The sequence below is a fragment of the Neophocaena asiaeorientalis genome, unplaced genomic scaffold, assembly GCF_003031525.2.
Source record: "Neophocaena asiaeorientalis asiaeorientalis breed wild unplaced genomic scaffold, Neophocaena_asiaeorientalis_V1.1 scaffold165, whole genome shotgun sequence".
Classification (NCBI taxonomy): Eukaryota; Metazoa; Chordata; class Mammalia; order Artiodactyla; family Phocoenidae; genus Neophocaena; species Neophocaena asiaeorientalis.
In genome coordinates, this window is record NW_020173918.1 from 2,821,728 (window position 1) to 2,838,991 (window position 17,264).

At 47.5% G+C, this 17,264-nt stretch overlaps 1 protein-coding gene and 5 non-coding genes across 6 annotated transcripts; 5 read left to right on the top strand and 1 right to left on the bottom strand.

Annotated features, from left to right (window-relative positions):
* The first annotated feature begins 1,747 nt into the window (after positions 1-1,747).
* On the top strand, positions 1,748-9,813 carry POM121L2 (POM121 transmembrane nucleoporin like 2). The gene is given in 7 exon segments (XM_024751950.1): positions 1,748-2,183; positions 2,186-2,268; positions 2,270-2,611; positions 2,613-3,148; positions 3,150-3,285; positions 4,621-4,725; positions 9,595-9,813. Coding segments are annotated over 7 exon segments (1,857 nt in total).
* Positions 8,637-8,709, top strand: TRNAV-UAC (transfer RNA valine (anticodon UAC)). Its single transcript has one exon. It is a non-coding gene; the product is annotated as a tRNA-Val (tRNA).
* A 2,146-nt stretch (positions 9,814-11,959) lies between the features above and the next one.
* TRNAR-ACG (transfer RNA arginine (anticodon ACG)) lies at positions 11,960-12,032 on the top strand. Its single transcript has one exon. It is a non-coding gene; the product is annotated as a tRNA-Arg (tRNA).
* A 728-nt stretch (positions 12,033-12,760) lies between these two features.
* Positions 12,761-12,834, bottom strand: TRNAI-AAU (transfer RNA isoleucine (anticodon AAU)). Its single transcript has one exon. It is a non-coding gene; the product is annotated as a tRNA-Ile (tRNA).
* A 527-nt stretch (positions 12,835-13,361) lies between these two features.
* Positions 13,362-13,435, top strand: TRNAI-AAU (transfer RNA isoleucine (anticodon AAU)). The gene has a single exon. It is a non-coding gene; the product is annotated as a tRNA-Ile (tRNA).
* Positions 13,436-15,903: 2,468 nt separating this feature from the next.
* TRNAM-CAU (transfer RNA methionine (anticodon CAU)) lies at positions 15,904-15,975 on the top strand. Its single transcript has one exon. It is a non-coding gene; the product is annotated as a tRNA-Met (tRNA).
* The last annotated feature ends 1,289 nt before the right edge of the window (positions 15,976-17,264 follow it).

Sequence of the window (17,264 nt, forward strand, 5' to 3'; positions counted from 1 at the left end):
ATGTTCACTCAGTTAACATTCTCGAGTTTGAGAATCCTCTAGTTTGCCTTCTTGCTTCCCACCTTACTTTGAAATCCCACCATTCTCTCACTAGGCAATTCCAAAACCCTTCTAGCTATCTGAAGTGACACACTGCCCCGAACTGTAAAATTGTAAAATTCCTTCCATCCCTGGTGTCCAGTAGAGGAGCAATGGAAATATTCCTTCAGCGGAGGCGGTCTTATATCAATATATTGTATGCGACCTCCCGGAGAAAGAGGTGATAAATTCCATATTTACTTCTGTTACAACTTCCAGTAAAGGCCCTTTCAAATTTGTTATCTACTTACGATGTTTTCATTGATTGCATTCTATTAGTAAATGAAAATATAAATGAAACCAAAAAAATTAATCATAACAGATTTGTGGTTCTGTCACATATCAAAATTTCAGATTTCAGTGTTTATACCCATATTTGGTGCAGACTAGTATAGTAGGACGATCGAATAAAGACTTTAAGCGTAAGCATACGTTATATTGGCGTAAAATTCTGTGGAAATACAAATTCAAGGAGAAAGTGATCGGTGAAGTGGGAGATGTCTGGACCCATTTTTGGACAGCGTGGGTTTTGAATGGAACTCATTCTCCGAGTTCCTTAACTTAACAACCTTAAAATGACGTTTCTTGAAAGAATCGTATTCAATCCGTGCCATTTTTATTGTTATTGGAAGGAATGGTGTTACAAATCTTAAAACGTTATTCGTTTTTCAATTTCTCAGAATGTTAGTGCCCTAGTTCACTCAGGCTAAGCCTGAATATTCAGCCGCAAATTAAATCTCCCACTTCTTTGCTCCCCTCCTGGAGCTCCGACCCCACCGGGCTAGGTGAGGATCGCGATTGGAGAGGGTGGCCGGGGCGCGGGGACGGGGAGGCGTGGCTGAGCGAGGGACAAAGCCGGCTGCCTGCGGAGGCGCTCAGGCTCTTGGTCCGTAGACAAGAAATCCCTTTGGCCCCCTCCGGAGCCTCGCGAGCCCGCCAGAGTGCCATCGTACCTGCATACTCAAAGTGCGAACAATCGAGGGCGACACACATTCAGCCTCGGGGAGGCGTATGGAAAAGGAAGGAAGGAAAAGGCAAAGGCAAAGGAAAGGAAGAAGGGCGGGAATCCCCAAGCAGCAAATCCGGCCTCCTTTATTCCCCGCTGCTGGCGCCACGAACGCCGTCTGGGCTGCCCAGGTCCACGCGCCCGGGTCTCCGGTCCCGCGCTCCCGGCAGCGCCCCGCCCCTCGCCCCCAACCTCCACCGACTCACCCTGAGGGGCTCGGACTGCCCTCCCTACTCCGACTCCGGGGACGGGCGGGCGGACTCGGTGCCGGGGCCGGGAGCCGGAGTCTGGAGACCCGGCGCCTGCTCGACTCTAGCTCTGGGACTCCGGCAGCGCGCTTCCTCTCCAATCCCTCTCCTCGTGCCGCGCGCCGCAACCCGGAGAGGAGAGAAGAGAGGCCAGAGCGGCCAGCTTAGGCCTCAACCTAGCAGAGCAGTCTACGGGGGCTGCTGAGGTCCCGCGTGTCCTCTGTTTCCACCGGCCGCTCACTTTCGGATACAGGACCTGGAGGGTGAGGAGCTCCCCGAGACCCCTTTCACTTTCCTCGCGCAGGGATCCTAACCGACACCGGAACACTTCGACTGCGGCTGAGTCACCAGGCGTCAGAAACCTCGGGAGCCCAAACCCGAAGTCAAAGGCACCGACCCCGCCTCACTGCTCCACATGGGCACTTACGTGGGCAAGCTGGGACTCTGGCCGTCATCCCAAGCAGGGGGGCGCACAGACTTGTCGGAGAGGCCCTTGAACCGCCGGCCAGCTCAGCCCCTTCATCAGGTTCCCCGGGTTCAGCAAGTCCATCGTGCCCACCCTGCCCCTCGGCACAGACCTGCGAGGAGCCTGCCGAACTGGGATCCTACCAGTCCCAACGCGTGCGTGGTCAATGAGGCTTGGAGGCGCTTTCGCATGAACAGGTCCCAGAATTCCATCGTGGGGCCTCTTCCCTCAGACTGGTGGGAAAGTTACTTCAAGGGGAGTATCTGGTCTCTTCGGCACCCCAGGGCAACATGGAGCCCGGTGACCAGGAGGCTCGCTCCTCGTGAGCCCCCCTCCACTGCCCCAGCAGAGGTAGCGAACTCTGCAGGGGTCTCACCTTCTGAGAAGCCCCAGACCCATGTGCGAAGGAGACAGTGCTGAGGGCCCTCGGAGAGTGCAAGAAGGGGAAAGTCAGATGGGAAGAACCACTTTTTCCATGAGAGCTTGGACAGTAAGAGAAGGATTCCAGAGACCAGACTATCTGCGTTTAAGCCTCTGACGAAAAATGGAGTCCTCACTTCTTTTGTACCCAGGCCTGGGCCTCTGAAGAGAAGCCTCGACTGCTGGGGCTCAGGTCACAGCTCGAATAACAGGCCCAGCTGCTCCTCCATGGACTCCTTGGCCAGCACACACACAGGTGGCCCCCTTAGCTCCCAAAGAAATGCTATTACAAGCTCTTACAGCTCTTCTAGAGATTTCTCTGAGGCTTGGAAGAGAAGTATTCCCAGTACATAACTCCAGATACCAGAGTGGCCAATAAAAAGGAAAGAACATTGGTCATCCGTCTCACTCTCCAGTCCCACTGGTATCAGATGAGTCCCCAGAAACATCTGGCAGCTCTGGGCAACAAAATCAGATTCCCCTGCTTCTGTCAAGCCCCTGGAGCCTGCTGTCCCTGACTCCGCCTCCTCAGCTGGGTTATGCAGTCCCCGAAGACCTGGCCTTAGGGAAGAAAGCTGGACTCCAACGGAGCAACAAAGCCAGAGAAGATACGACTGAGGTCACCACAGACTCTGTCCCTGACACTTGGTCTGCTATTCAGCCTCCCCTGTCCCAGGGCACTGATCCTCAGCTGGAAAGCTTACATAAAATGCAGAAGTCTCCAAGTCCACTGGCCTTCCCACAACCTACCGGAGAGGCAATCTGTGTGGCCCACTCGCCTCTGAAGACAGCGAGCCTGCTGGCCTCACGTGGGTGCTCCCAGTCAGAGCCCCTTTCAGGCACCTCTTCAGACTCAAAACCCACCACTACTTTCATCCTTCTGACCCTTGTTTCTCCCACAGCACCAGTCACTGACACCACGTGGCCACTTCAACCTCTCAGGCTGCCATACCCCAGACTCACCTGCCATTTACCCTGCAGCACCCACTATGCAAAGCACTTTGTTTGGATTGATGAGCAGCCCAGCCCCCCATCTTCCTGCATCTGCACTCCTGTTGCAACTTCTGGTAAGTAATTCCTCCATAATTACGAGTGAGAAATGCTCAAGTAGGGAACCAAAGCTTCTACTTTTCTTTTGATTTGTACCTTATAAAATCACCCTCTACCTCACATCTCTCCCAGATAGGGTGGGTAGGGCAGGAAGACTCTTGGACCTGAGAACAAAGGGAGAAAGGGAGGAAGAGCAGATACCGAAGCTGACCTCTGTACTGTAACCAATGGGAGGTCTATGAGTAGCTACGACATATTCCTTAGCACGTATCATCCTGATGGAAAAAAAGAAAAGGCAAGAATGACTCCCTGAATACATCTATCTCCTGTTTTACGGATACCTTGGAAGAGACCTAACTGGAAATATAATCAATCTTAAGTTGGTCGATAAAATAAATTGTTGAAATGAGTTTATGATACAGGAATTGCTATAAAACTCATATCTATTCAGAGGCAGAAGGATATTAAGAAACTTGCCCAAGCTCAACCAGTTAGTAAAGGTTAGATTTGGGATTTCAACCCTATTGGCTCCAAAGTGTGTGTTCGCTTCTCCCTCACTACAGCAAGTCACCAAAGTCAGGACTCTAACCCAGGTATATACGACTCTAAATATCCATGCTGTTTTTACTTTGAAAGGCATTCCACAACCGAAGATTGCCATCTTACAGTGCGGGGGGTGGGGGGGTGCAAGAGGAAAAGTATTAGACAATTTCTACAGCTCTTTACATGATAATTTAACATTTATACAGTGATGACTGTATACCTTGTATCGTGCTTTGCACCAGCCATTCAGAGGTGAAGGAAAACTTCTGCTTTGGAGATTACAATTTAGTGGGGAGACTGGTAAGTAAGCCAGTGATTCCATAACAAGCGACAGGTACTAAGGGAATGGAAGCAGGGCAGAAGGTCGTCTTATCTAAGTCTTGAAACTTGAATTCTGCCTTACGGTGTGTGTTCTCCAGTTCTAGCAACTGGAGAAGGGTATTTCAGGCCAAAGACAAAACACGTGCACAGGAGGGTCTGGAAGACAGAACGCATCTATCTGGGTAACTTTCAAGGAGTCACACATGGTTTGGGAGAAGAAGGGGCAGATCATGGGTATGCTTATAAACCATATCGCGCAGTGTGCACAGGGTTCCAAATACAATGGAGAGTCATGGAAAGATTTTAAGTAGGAAAGAGACAAGCTTGGGTTTAGATTGCTCTAGCTGTCATGTGAGGGAGGAGTCAAACGGGGACAGGCTGGAGGCTTGGAAATGTGTGGGAGGCTGCGGAGACACCAACAAAGATGAAAGATACAATACATTCAAGCTAGGTAATTAATTACCTGGTTAACAGGGATTGTTAACCAGGTAGTTAACAGTGGGCATGGGGAGGCAGTAGAGAGAGGCGGGATTAAGAAGCAGGACTTGGTGACCGATTGCACCGTGTGGGCAGAGGAGATGGGCAGAATAAGGGTGAGGGGGAGTTGGAGAAGACCGACCCTTAGCCATTTGACTTGGAGGATGGAAAATGTAATTTTGGCAGAATACATGGAATGTTTATAGACTTGAGTGTGAAGTGACTATGGAATATGAAGGAAATATTTGTCATATTCAATCATTCATTCACTGAAAAAATACTGGGCATCTGATACTGGTTACTAGGCACTCTTCTAATATTTGGGATGTTCTCAGTGACATAAAATTCCTGTTCTTCTGGAGTTTATGTTCTAGTAGGGGGTGTGATTAAAAAATAAACAATAAACATAATAGGAAATAACTCCCATGTGAAAGAGATTGCAAACGGCATGGCAAAAATATAGAGCAGGGTAGGTGGGTTAAGATGGCGCTACAGTTTCATCTGAGCTCTTATGAGAGGTTGACATCTGAGCAAAGACTTGAATTCACTGACAGACTCAGCCATGCCAGAGTACGAGGGAAGAGGATTCCAGGCAAAGAGAAAACCTGGTGGAAGTCCCCAGGAGTGAGATGTGGAACAAGCAGAGGCTTTGGGACAAATAAATGACATGACTTGACTCACTTTTAGGATTGTTCTGGCTGCTGGCTGAGCTGGGACAGTAGAGGAGTGAAAGCGGGGAGACTGGGAGGAGGGTTCTGCGGGAATCCAGGTGGGATTCAATGGTGGCCCAGACGAGGACGCTTACAATGCCAGTGGAGAGAAGTGGTCAGATTTATATATATATTTAACCGATTTGCTCTTAGGGGGGTTGTGAGGTGTGAGATGAAGAGAGGAATCCGGGATAAAGCAAAGGTTTTTGGTTAGAGCAAATGAATGTATGGAGTGTCTGGTGAGGGCTAGGGAAAGATTGGAGCATTGTCAATGTACCTTAGAATATCGAAATCTTGGGAAAAGGTGAGATCCCTTACGGGGAGGGTATAGAATATGAAAAAGAGGGCTAAATTCGTCGCTTTAGATCGGCAGGAAGTTAATGAACTTTTCAAGTGCAGTTGGTACAAGTAGCTAAACTCTTCAAAAACATTTTTTTAAACTGCTTCATCTCATACAATTAAAAAAATGAATTCCAGATGGATTAAGGACTCTGATAGTATGAAATAAAATTATTTTAAAATAATTTATTTTTATAAATTATTTTAAATAGGTAGGAGGAAGGAAGCCTCCCTGGGTGAATCTGATCTTTTGGGGGGCTCAGAGTCGTCAGTCGGAGAGAGGCCCCCAAGAAGTAGAGTTCAATCAGGCCAAATGTTTTGTTCCCTTTTTCTTTTTCCTAACTCCGAGATGAGGCAGAGTGAAATAGGAAGAATGTAGAGGTTTAAAAAATTAACCTTAAATTTGAAGAAACCATTTTGTTTCCCTTTTATGTAATTGCCGACAGGGGAGGAACAGGCTACCGGTTAGCTCAGTTGGTTAGAGCGTGAGTGCTAATAACGGCAAGATCTGTGGGTTCGATCCGCGTACAGGCCAATTTGTACGACGACGCTTACCTCTTACACTTCTACACAGATGAGAGTTCTTTCAGTCTCAGGTCCACTGCGATGTCACAATTAATGTCAGGGAGACAGACAAACCTCGCGCTGAGAACTCAAAAAAATTTAAACACACATCTTTGATTTACCCCAAGGTTGAAGTCCTCCTTTGAATCCCATCTACAGGGTGAAAGGATAGTAGTGAGTGACTAGCAAGGGAAATAGAGCCGCTTTGGGCATATTAGTTTTCCACTGGGTAACTGATTCTTGCAAAGGAACTGACCCTACTGGATTATTTTCGTCCTAAAATAAACTGGGAAACCATCCACACTTTCTACACTTCCACACTCGGGTCTTAACTAGTTCAGCGAAAGGTGAAACAAGATTTTTTTATACGATGTGTGAAAAAAATATTTATTAATATCAACGCAGTAGGAAAGAAACAGCATTGCCAATTGTCTCTTTATAACAGGGAAAGAGCTCCCAATGACCAAAGCTGGAACAGTTTGAACAACAGATGGTGTGGTTTTGGATTATAATCCAAAGTATAAAATACATATTCATGAGTCCATACTGATGTAAATAAATCAATGAATACAAGAGAAGGGAAACATTTTCCTTACAGAAGAATTCCAACTAATATAAGTAAATGCTCCGCCCACCCCCCCAGGAGATGAAGCTTAATCCCCTCCCTTCCGGAATATGGGCCATACTGAGTGACTAACTTCTAAATAGTAGAGTAGAAAGTAGGAAAAAAATAGGAACTTCACAAGGGAGAAAAATGGCAAACACTACCTTAAAAATGATCAAGGTTGGCATCACCAGTGGTAAGCTATGCTCCTATCATGTAACATCCGATATGATGCGATGGGACAAGTACTTTATCTTTGTGGTCTCCCACAAAAACCTATAACCCCAAACCAATCATGCAAAAAATATCAGACAAACCCAGATTGGAAAACAGTCAAGTATGCTACAGAAATACTTCATCAACACTGAGAAACTGTCACAGACTAGAGGAGGCTGAATACAATGTAGGATCCTGGAAACAAAAGGGACATTAGTGTAAAACCTGGTGTGAATTTTTTTTTTTGATTTCCTTCCCGTTTAGGTCACCACAAGCATTGAGTAGAGTTCCCTGTGCTATGTGGTAGATTCTCATTAGTTATCTCTTTTACACATAGCCGTGTATATATGTCAATCCCAATCTCCCAATTCATCTCACTCCACCTTCCCCCCTTGGTATCCATAACTTTGTTCCCTACATCTTTGTCTCTATTTCTGCCTTGCAAATAAGTTCATCTGTACCAGAAAATGAATGAGCATTTATCTCTGTGGTTTCATTTGGCAATTTTAAAAATAATTAACTGATTTCGTGCAATCTTATTATAATACTCAGTGCATGTGCCCTTTGCTACCTCAGGCTTGCATGCTTTTTTTCAGGACAGCTGGTAGGGTCAGGATTGGCCACGTTGGGGGCCACTCATTGACTGCTTTACAGTAAACTTCTAATCAAATTATTGGAGAATAATAAATCATCACTTATGCTGCCAACTCGATATCAGGGAAAAAGCGGACTCCAATCTTGCTAGCTGGGAAATACTGTCTCACTTCTGTGTTTCCTGCAACCTTGGGACCAATCCAAGTTTGAGTTGCTGAGAACAGGAGTTTTCAGCTTTGCTCTTGGTCAGACGTGCTGATGCAGAGCTGTCCTATCAGGAAATTCTCACAGAGAATTCGAGGAAAGACCATGGTTTTGCTGCTGAGCACCTCCCTGATCCTTGAGGTAAAAGCTGGGAAGTGGACAAATACAGTGACGAAGGTCAGGTGAAGTGAGGAGAAAAATAAAGTATAGTCTAGTACGTCAGCTGTTGCACAGATTGACGTCGCTCAGAGCACAGGCGTTCCAGGCCAGTGTGAGTGACACTGGATAAGAAGTTGACTGACGACTCCCACCTCAACCTACTCGGCACAGAGTCCGGTCCCATGAATTCCCAAACATTACTCCTTTTGTCACTCCCTCCTGGGGCACAGCCCACCCCGCCCCTGCTCAGCAGTCTCCTCCGGACAAGCATGCCCTCTCGGAAGTTTGGGGGTCTTCGGGGCTCTGTGTGTTATGTCCTGGGTCCTACGATGAGCAAGAGACGTGGAAATGAAAGTCACAGGGTACTGTCGGGTAGTTCCTTGTAATCACATGCCCTAGGAGCCTGAGGTCACCCTGCGTGGTGTTGGGGAAGGAATTTGGACTCTGCTTTTGAGTTACGTTTGGTTATGAGTCGTAGAGTTCCTATATTCTTATTTTAACACGTTTTTAAAAAGGAGGGAAAGCAAAGTGAGTGAGTGATAATATACTAAAAGAGAAATACTCAAAATTATTAGACTTGGGGAGCACCAAGGAAATGCCGTTTTATTGGACTTGTAAAATCCAACGTGTGTGTGACGTTTCCGTGGTGCAGCGGTCAGCACGTTCGCCTTACACGCGAAAGGTCCCCGGTTCGAAACCGGGCGGAAACAGTGCCCTTCCCAGGCTTTTGCCACTTTACCCACAAGTACAACTACTTCCTTACTACCTTGTTGCCCTCTCTAAGGTGCCCGACCTCAAAACAAAGGGTTTCCAACCTATCCTCACAGCAGCAGTGCTCAGAGCTACATCTTGTTAAAGTACTTACTGCATTTTAACATTTCTGTAGGTTCCTCGGACTCCAACATCTTTTACAATGTGTGAATTATGAGTGTGTCCTGCCAGTCTGTGCCTAGTGCTTTTCTCTCCGAATGGACTTTTGAGGAAAAACGTGCTCAGTTTTTGTTGTTTTGTTTTGCGGGGGGATGGGGGGTGGGGGAGGGGGTGGGTACAGTGTAGCAATCTTTCTTGTATGCTTAGTGCTTATTATGTCCTGTCTAACATATAGTTGCTCATCTCAAAGGCATGGAGTATTTTGCTAAATTTTCTTCAACAGACTTTACTGTTTTCACTTTCACTGTAGAGGCAAATGATTTGAAATGCAAGCAAATGGCCAGGAAGCAGCTGAGGTATGCTTACCGCAATTAGAAATGAATAAGTGAATGAATGCCATCAGACAAACAAGGATGTAAATCAAACAAACGAACAACAAAAGGTGATGTTTCCAGATGTCTTCCATCTCTGGCATTTTCTTTTTTTCCTTGCCAGAAATATTTTCAAAAACCTTCAATATGAAATTTGTGTGTGGAGAAGGTGGAAAGCAATGGAGGAGGGGGTGGAGGAAATGAATCAGAAACGTTTCCCGTCCCCAGAAAGTACACGTGGATTTTGTGTCCGGCAGAGGCCGTTGCTTAACCTCACTGTCCTTTCCTTTTTCTCCTAGTTCCCGGGGTCCGCGTTGGTACCCCCGTCAATACCCTCGGGGACTCGGTCTGCAGTCCGCCTTGATCCGGGTCTCTCTGCTCAGGTGTTTCCACAACGCGGTCAAGGCCAAGCCGCCCCTTCTCCGGAAGCCCAGGCTGCGCGCCGGGATCCGTAGGCCGACTCGCCTCAGCCACCTAGGCTTGCCTGGGAGGGGTGGCCGCTCGCTGCCACGAGTTGTCCTTTGGGCGCAGAGACCTGTCGCTTACGTGGGTTCAAAGGGCAGTTGCCTTTAGGCACAGAACAGTCCCGGCCGGGCTCGGAAAGGGGTTAGGGTGGGTTTACCGGCGTGTGTGTTTAGAGACAAGTCTGTGGGACAGACGTACGCGGAATGGGGCGCGGGGGCCCTCGCAGGCAGGGTATCGAGGCCGGCAGGGGCTCCTCTCGGACACTTCAGGGGCTCGGCATCCCGCTCAACTCAAGGTGCGTGCCCGGCGGGCGGAGATGGTCCGCGTTGCCACCAGGAAGCCCGCCTCTTCCCGGAGTCAGGACCATGAACAGCGCACTCTGGATTTGCCGGGCTGTGTGAGGGATTTCTCAGAAGAGAGAAAGGACAGGGGGAAATGTTCTGATATAGTATATTGAGCTGGTGGTGTGTGTGTTTTAGGCACCGATTTTTTTTTTTATTTACAAAAACACATGAAGTACCGCATACCGTATTTCTACTTGATGGTTATGGAAGAAATGTTCACATATATTAAGGTGTGGGGAAGTCATGGCTTACATATGATTTAACTAAAACTTAACCCTGACTAGAGCAGCCTGTTTTGCGACCTATTAAACATACCTTTTACATCAGCTTTAACCGTTAAAAAAACCCAAAAAACATAAAACAAAACCATACCGTTACATCTGCTTTAACCATTTAACTTTTACCATTACCAGAAGTAAAAATGTCTGTTTTAAAGATGAAGATTAAACGCCTCCCTTCCTGGGACGCCAGTGCCAGTAGTACTTCCGCTCTACAGGGACCCTGGCTCTTGTCCCTCGTGGACTAAGGGGAGTCACATGATCTGAATGCCTGGGAGTTTTCTCAAACGTTTGGGGGAATTTTAGCTGGCTTTTGCTTAGATTGGGTCAGACTAGATCTCAGATTCTGTGAACTTTGAGAGGACAAAAGTATGACAGACAGAAAGCAGTGTTTCTAAAAGAGTTGCCTATCACCTAAACATCTGATGGCTATTTTATTATGTGGCCCTGAAGATTATGGCCTGAAATCCTCTCCATGGCCACTCCTGTGTCTTCAGCTTCATTTCGTACCTCACTGCCCCCTCTCTCCCAACCAGCAGCCCTTTGTCCTACCTGCCAGCAGTTCCTCTTGTTTCCCAGGGATGTGTGCACATATCATTTGTTCTACCCCAAATACTCCTCTATACCTAGTGAACATCTCCTCAACCTTGAAACTTGACCTCCACCATTACTCCTTCAGACAAAACTTTCTAAGTAAATCTTCACATTTCTTCTAGCACTGTACACCTCTCTTTTATTGCAAAAGCCAGTTAGGTGAAAGATGGCAAAGCTGGGATGAGAACGCATTGCACTCTGGATTCCAAGTTTGGGCCGTCAAGAACATTACCATACCATGTCTGTCTCTCAACATCCAAGGTCCTTCTCTCGAGGCAGTTGTACATTTTGAGGCATCTCTTTTGCCCAATTTGAAAACTAAAATAAACATACAACCAAATTGTCTAAAAAGAGCATGTCTGTCTGTTTGAAATGTATGTGGTATTAAATCAGTTCCTAAATTCCCACATTCTATGTCAAATTTGATTTCTGGAATGTGTGTACCTTTACTGAATGACTGAATTCTTGCCTCGTTTTGCCTTTACCGTTGACTTTTGCATGCTTTTATCCGATGCATGGTTTATCACAGAATTTGCCCATGATTCTCCCTCTTAGTGAGGCTTACTCTTTTAACAGTAAGAGGAAAAGATGTGATTCTTACAGCCGAACGCATTTCCAAACCAAATAAATGTGCACTATTTTTTAACGCTTAATTAAAGAGAATACAGGGCAGTCATTAGTCATCCACGCACACATCATCAGGGTCCAGTAGAAGTACATCAGAATATATGACGCGGGTGGAAGCATGGCAGATTAACAGATCGATTGCAAAAATTTGCAAAGAGCACTCGCAGGAGAAAACTTGCTTTCAGGGAATGACATTCTTGCTATCACGTATGGAATGTTCTAAGGGTAACAATTCTTATGATTTTAAATATAGAAATTGAAAACAACGTTGTAGTATATACACTCACCGCGAATTACATGAATCTGTCGGAGTCAATGGTTTTGCGATTATTTCCATCCTCATTCCGGAACCAGCGACTTCGGAGGTTTCATTTAATTAAATAGGCATGCTTAAGGCCCTGTCTCACGCAGGGGCCAGTGGCGCAATGGATAACGCGTCTGACTACGGATCAGAAGAGTCTAGGTTCGACTCCTGGCTGGCTCGGGACCCTTTTGACACCCAATCACCTTGCAATTGACACGCCGACCAATTCTTCAAACTTTCTCCGATCGCAAGGACGTGCTGGGAAAAGCTCCCTCACCTTCCTTCTTGTTGCCCCACAGGGCAATCAATCCCGCCTCTTGCGCAACTCGGAAGGACACTTCAAAGGCGATCACAGGAACGTTCACAATCTAACGCTTTCTGGTTTCAATCTCATACCGCAAATATGGAGAAAGGTTCAGTCTCACACGGCAAATATGGAGAAAGGATCGCACAGAGACACCTATACACAGATTCAAATCAAAGAGGCTTTAAGAAAAAAGAAGAGGAGGAGGAAAAACAAGAAGAAAGAAAGAAAGAATCAATGTGGATCTACGAGTGTCTTCACCAATATTAGCTTCACTGGGTTACCCCTCAACCCCTTCCGAATAGAGAGACGAGAGGCTTTGACTGAGGCAATGGTAAATCTAGGAAGGCTGGGCTTGTGCGGGCCGGATATTGGAGCTGGTCCTGACCACCACGCACTCGACATTCCATGCCGCAGCTTGCTTTCCAGGACCGCGACTTCCAGAAGAGCGCTGGTTAGACAGTTCCAAAATGCGGGGGGTAACGTGAGTGACGTGTATGCTTTTTTTTTTTTTTTTTTTTTTTTTTCCCCCTTTAAGTAACCTGTGCCTTCCAACTCTCAGAGACGTGTAACCACCTTGGGTGGTAAGGAGTAAAAGCAAGCGTGGCCCGTACGGGAATCGAACCCGCGACCTTGGCGTTATTAGCACCACGCTCTAACCAACTGAGCTAACCGGCCGTGACGTGACTTACGTTTTCCCTTAAAACTTTTAACCATCATTTCCCGCAGTACCTCTTCGGCCAAAGACAAACGTTTACTTTTCACGGTCCTCGGACACCTAGCTGCTCCATGTGTAACCCACCAAAGATCTGCTGTGCCCTCTACACAGAGAGCCAAACTCGGACAGCAGCCCTTTGTCCAAAATGAAGCCTTGGGTTGCACGGCGCCGAGCCATTTACACAACAGCACATACTTCCATGGATTCCCCCGGCCGTTGACCGCAGCTTCCTCCAAAAACGTCGGCTTCCTCTTTCACGTCCAGGAGTACGACTGAAAACCGGTGTGCCTTCTTTCCGTTTGGTTTTCTTTCAGGAGACAGCGTCTCATTCTGTTTATTTTGGGTGGAAAGCAACAACCACCACCAAATTCTCCTGAGAGAAGCTACACTTAGAACTTAACCTTTGAAAGAGGTTGGGGGGTGGGGGCGGGGAAGGAGAGAGGGCGCAAGAGGAACGAAAGAGGAGAATAAGGGTTGGGCACTCGGGGGCCGGTTAGCTCAGTTGGTTAGAGCGTGGTGCTAATAACGCCAAGGTCGCGGGTTCGATCCCCGTACTGGCCACTCCTTTGGGTCACCTCCGCAGGGACCTTCCCCTGCCGAATCCGTCAGGAGGAAACTTGCTTCTTAACCTACACACACCTGCGAAGAGGGTAGAGTCCTCTCTATAACAACATGTTCCAAGTCCAACCGTCCCTCGCGGACCTTTTATCCACTCCTTACCCAACTCGGCTCTCGGCCTACTACAACTTCAACATTCTTCCCAGCAGGCAGTGTACTCTTTCCTCCGGGACCAGTGGCTGAGGACAGAGACACGTGCAGGGCCAGAGGACGCAAGAGTGGGAGCTCGACCTAACACGAAAAATGGGCGGGAAAAAGTGGAAAAGATTACTGGCAACCTTTGGTTACAAGCTTATTCGCTTTTCAATTCTCTTTCCAAAGTAGTTGCGCAAGCAACGTCCTTTCTCAAATCCTCAAGAGATACAAAGTAAATAGGCGTTCTTCAAAGGTCGTTCTTTCCACGTCTCTGACGACTCTTTCAGAGGAACTGGCAGCCGAGATTGCCCTGTGAGGAAGGACCACGCCAGGCAGACTGATTCAGGATACTTCCTCTTCCCTCCATGTCAGCAGCTCTTCGAACACTTTGAGAAAGAAACACAAAACACAGACTTTTCTTTTCTTTCTTTTCTTTTCTTAAGGACAGGAATCGAATCTGGATTCCTTAGACAGACGTGCATCTCATATCGTTGCTTCTGACTTGAAAGGACAGTTCAGTATCATGGTAACTTCTCTGATCTTTGTGGGAAGTCCTTCCACAGACTTGTACAGTTTCCCTACCTGCGTGCGCTACCAGTGCTAAGCTCCACGTGGAGTGCTTTCTGGAGGTTTCTCTTCTCGCGGCTCTCTCCTTTCCGGTACTCTGTCCTGCCAGCTTTAGCTGCCTTGGTCTCCTGGACTATCCGCCCCGTCACTGCAACTCAGGGAGTTCACCAGCCTCCGCCTGGGTTCCTGTTCCATGCACTGGGGCCTGGAAACTCTCTCAAGGCTGCAATCCCAGGTCTCACCTCATGCCCAGAAAACTCGCTCACTCCTTTCTTTCTGTCAGGGAGCACCATCCTTCTTTGCCTGATGTTTGGTGTCTTGAAAACTGTTTCGTCTATTTTGTCGGGTTTTGCTTCTTTCAAGCCGGAGGGTGTATCTGATCCTTGAGATTTCGTCTTAACTGGAAACAGGACTTTCTGCCCTTTAGAAGACGAAGGGGGAAAGCTGAGGCCTCTTCGGTGTGTGCTGGGGGTTGCAGGTTCCGAGTGAGCAGAGGCAGGCGGGCTGCTTAGTGCAGCGGCCTGTCTCAGGGCAGTTGGCATTGCCTTCCTGGGAAACGTGGGGCCTCATGTTGCGTGTGGCAAACAGTGTGCACAGGTATTGCACTGGGGCTCCAGGCTGCAACTGGGCCAACCTGTCTGGAGGGCTCAGGCTACAGGCCTCAGCGCCGGTCAGGTGGTCTCCTCTGGTGTGTGAGTGTGATGTGTGTGTGTGTTGGGGAGCGGGGGTGGGGTGGGGGTGGGGTTTGGGCCAGGGGTGTTTCCGGGACAGCAGGGCTCTTGTTTGAGAGCAGGGTTGAGTCCAGGAGTGCTGAGGGGCCGATGCCGCCAAAACGGGCATTCGGATCTCTGTCCGGCTGGCAGGCTGAAGGTGGGAGTTTTCTGATGAGGGGGTGGGAGCCTTGGAGGGCGTGGGATCTGGGCACTCTTTCCTTATCGCCGCCCCGCTGTCGCCCGCGGGGCATCGGAACACCTACGTGCTCCGTCAGTGCCTCACCGTGGGTGAATTCCGGTCGTCCTCTTGGTGGCCTGGTGATGACTGCCACTTAGCACAGCCTCAGAGGCTGAGATTGGATGAATCAGTGGGACCCGCCCAGCACCTGAGTCCACTGGAATGACCCCGCTCCGTCCTTCCTTCCCTTGCTGCCTCTAGTACCCTTTCTCTCTCTCTCCCCACACACACCCCCGTCTCTCCTTTCCATTAGGTTACTACTTCTCTGTGGTACCCTTTTCCCAATACTTTATTGAAGTACATTTTTAAATGAAAAGCGTTTATGTGTGGTTTGAGCTGATAAACTTTACCGATGTATCCTACTCCCATGTGACCACCACCCAGATGGAGACTGAGAACATTCCCATTAGTCCAGAAAATTGCCTTATGCCCCCTTACCAGTCAAGATTGCATCCTGCAAGCTAATCGCTGTCTGATTTCTAGCACCAGACAGTTTGCCTGCTCTTGAACTTCATAGAAGTGGAATCATATAGCATATCCTATCGTGAGGCATTTTGGGGGTCCAGCGTGATATTTCTGAGAGTGATCTGAGTCCTTCCACGTGCAATAAGTCACAGAACTTTGTTCCTCTTATTGCTGGGAAGTTGATTCTTTCGATTTTATAAACAAACCAAAATTTGTCTGTATATACAAGGACACATGACATAGCTCATGATGTTCATAGTGGGGGAAAAAGGAGCTCGGCGCAACAGCCTGTCAGCAGAGTGGCGCAGCGGGAGCGTGCTGGGCCCATAACCCAGAGGTCGATGGATCGAAACCATCCTCTGCTAAGCTTCCTTCTTCTAACGCCCAGTTCTTTTCTCCTGGATCGCAGGCACAACATAGCGAGAAGAAATTTCGTCAACTTACACATGCACCTTCTTCTTCGACCACCTCTATAGAATCCATTGCCACCCCCTACCTAACCACTGTAAACCAGTTAGCGTTTTCCTTTCCCCTCCTTTTCCTTTCCTTTCCTTTCCTTTTTTTTCTTTTTTCTTTTGCCAGTTGGGAGGGGGGGACGGGGGTGGGGAACACAATCCACCCTCCTCACTCATTTCAAAAGAGAAGCGAATCTCTAGCCCTTCTCACTCGAGAATACTTTAAAACTTTACCGTTCATTTCCAATGGATCAGTATCATTTCTTCCAGGCAATAAAATACACACTTCACTCCAGTTAGGGTTTTATATTTTCTTTACACTCGAAAGAAAAACATTTTTTCTTGATTTCTGCCCGATGACTATGTCGCATTTTTACTTGGGCTCGAGTCTCCTACCCTTTGTCGCCTCTTTTTTCGCTCCTACGCATGATTTATCAAATTTAGATCAAGTTAATGCGAAAGCTTTGTGAATCCTTTTTGAAAGCAATACATGTTGCAATTACCATGAAGACCCCATTCGCGTGCACTCTATGGGAAAAACAGAAGCAAAGGAGTTAAATGTGAAATGGCAGGAGAAAATGAAATGAATGTGTTAAAATAAAAACATCTGTGCATCACTATCTAACTGTCAAACTCAGGGGGGAAGAACACACACATGGAAGTCTTAGGAAAAAAAAATTTTTCCCCCGTTTTTTGAGGAAAACTTTTTAGTGAAAGTACTCTTTAATGAGTCCTTACATCATGACAAGGAAGTATAAATTCCTCCAAACAGGAAGCACCCTAAATAATGAGAATTTTTAAAAATCAAAGGGAAAACTAGAAATGAGCTGAAGATGGGGATAGAGGGACCTGTTCTCTTCCTCTACCTGTTGCTTTGAAGGTGTTCTTATCTGGACGTCCACTAAACCAACACTCTTCAACTTATTTTGCCTGCTTACCCTCTAAATTGTTCAGAGGAGCGAATAGCCAGGTTCTGACCAAAACTCTGGGTCCTTTGGCTCTGCAACGTGTGCCACCAATGTGACGGAAGGGAGGGTTTACGCCTTCAAGACACCTTTCCTATGGGTCCCCAAGAGGTCGACGCCACATCACTTCCGTGTGTGAGATGTGATGAGATAAGCAGTAAACCACGCTCTAAGAGTAGAGAGGAATTGCACTCAGCCAGCCAAGAAAGAACACTCGAGAGTCTGGGAAGGACA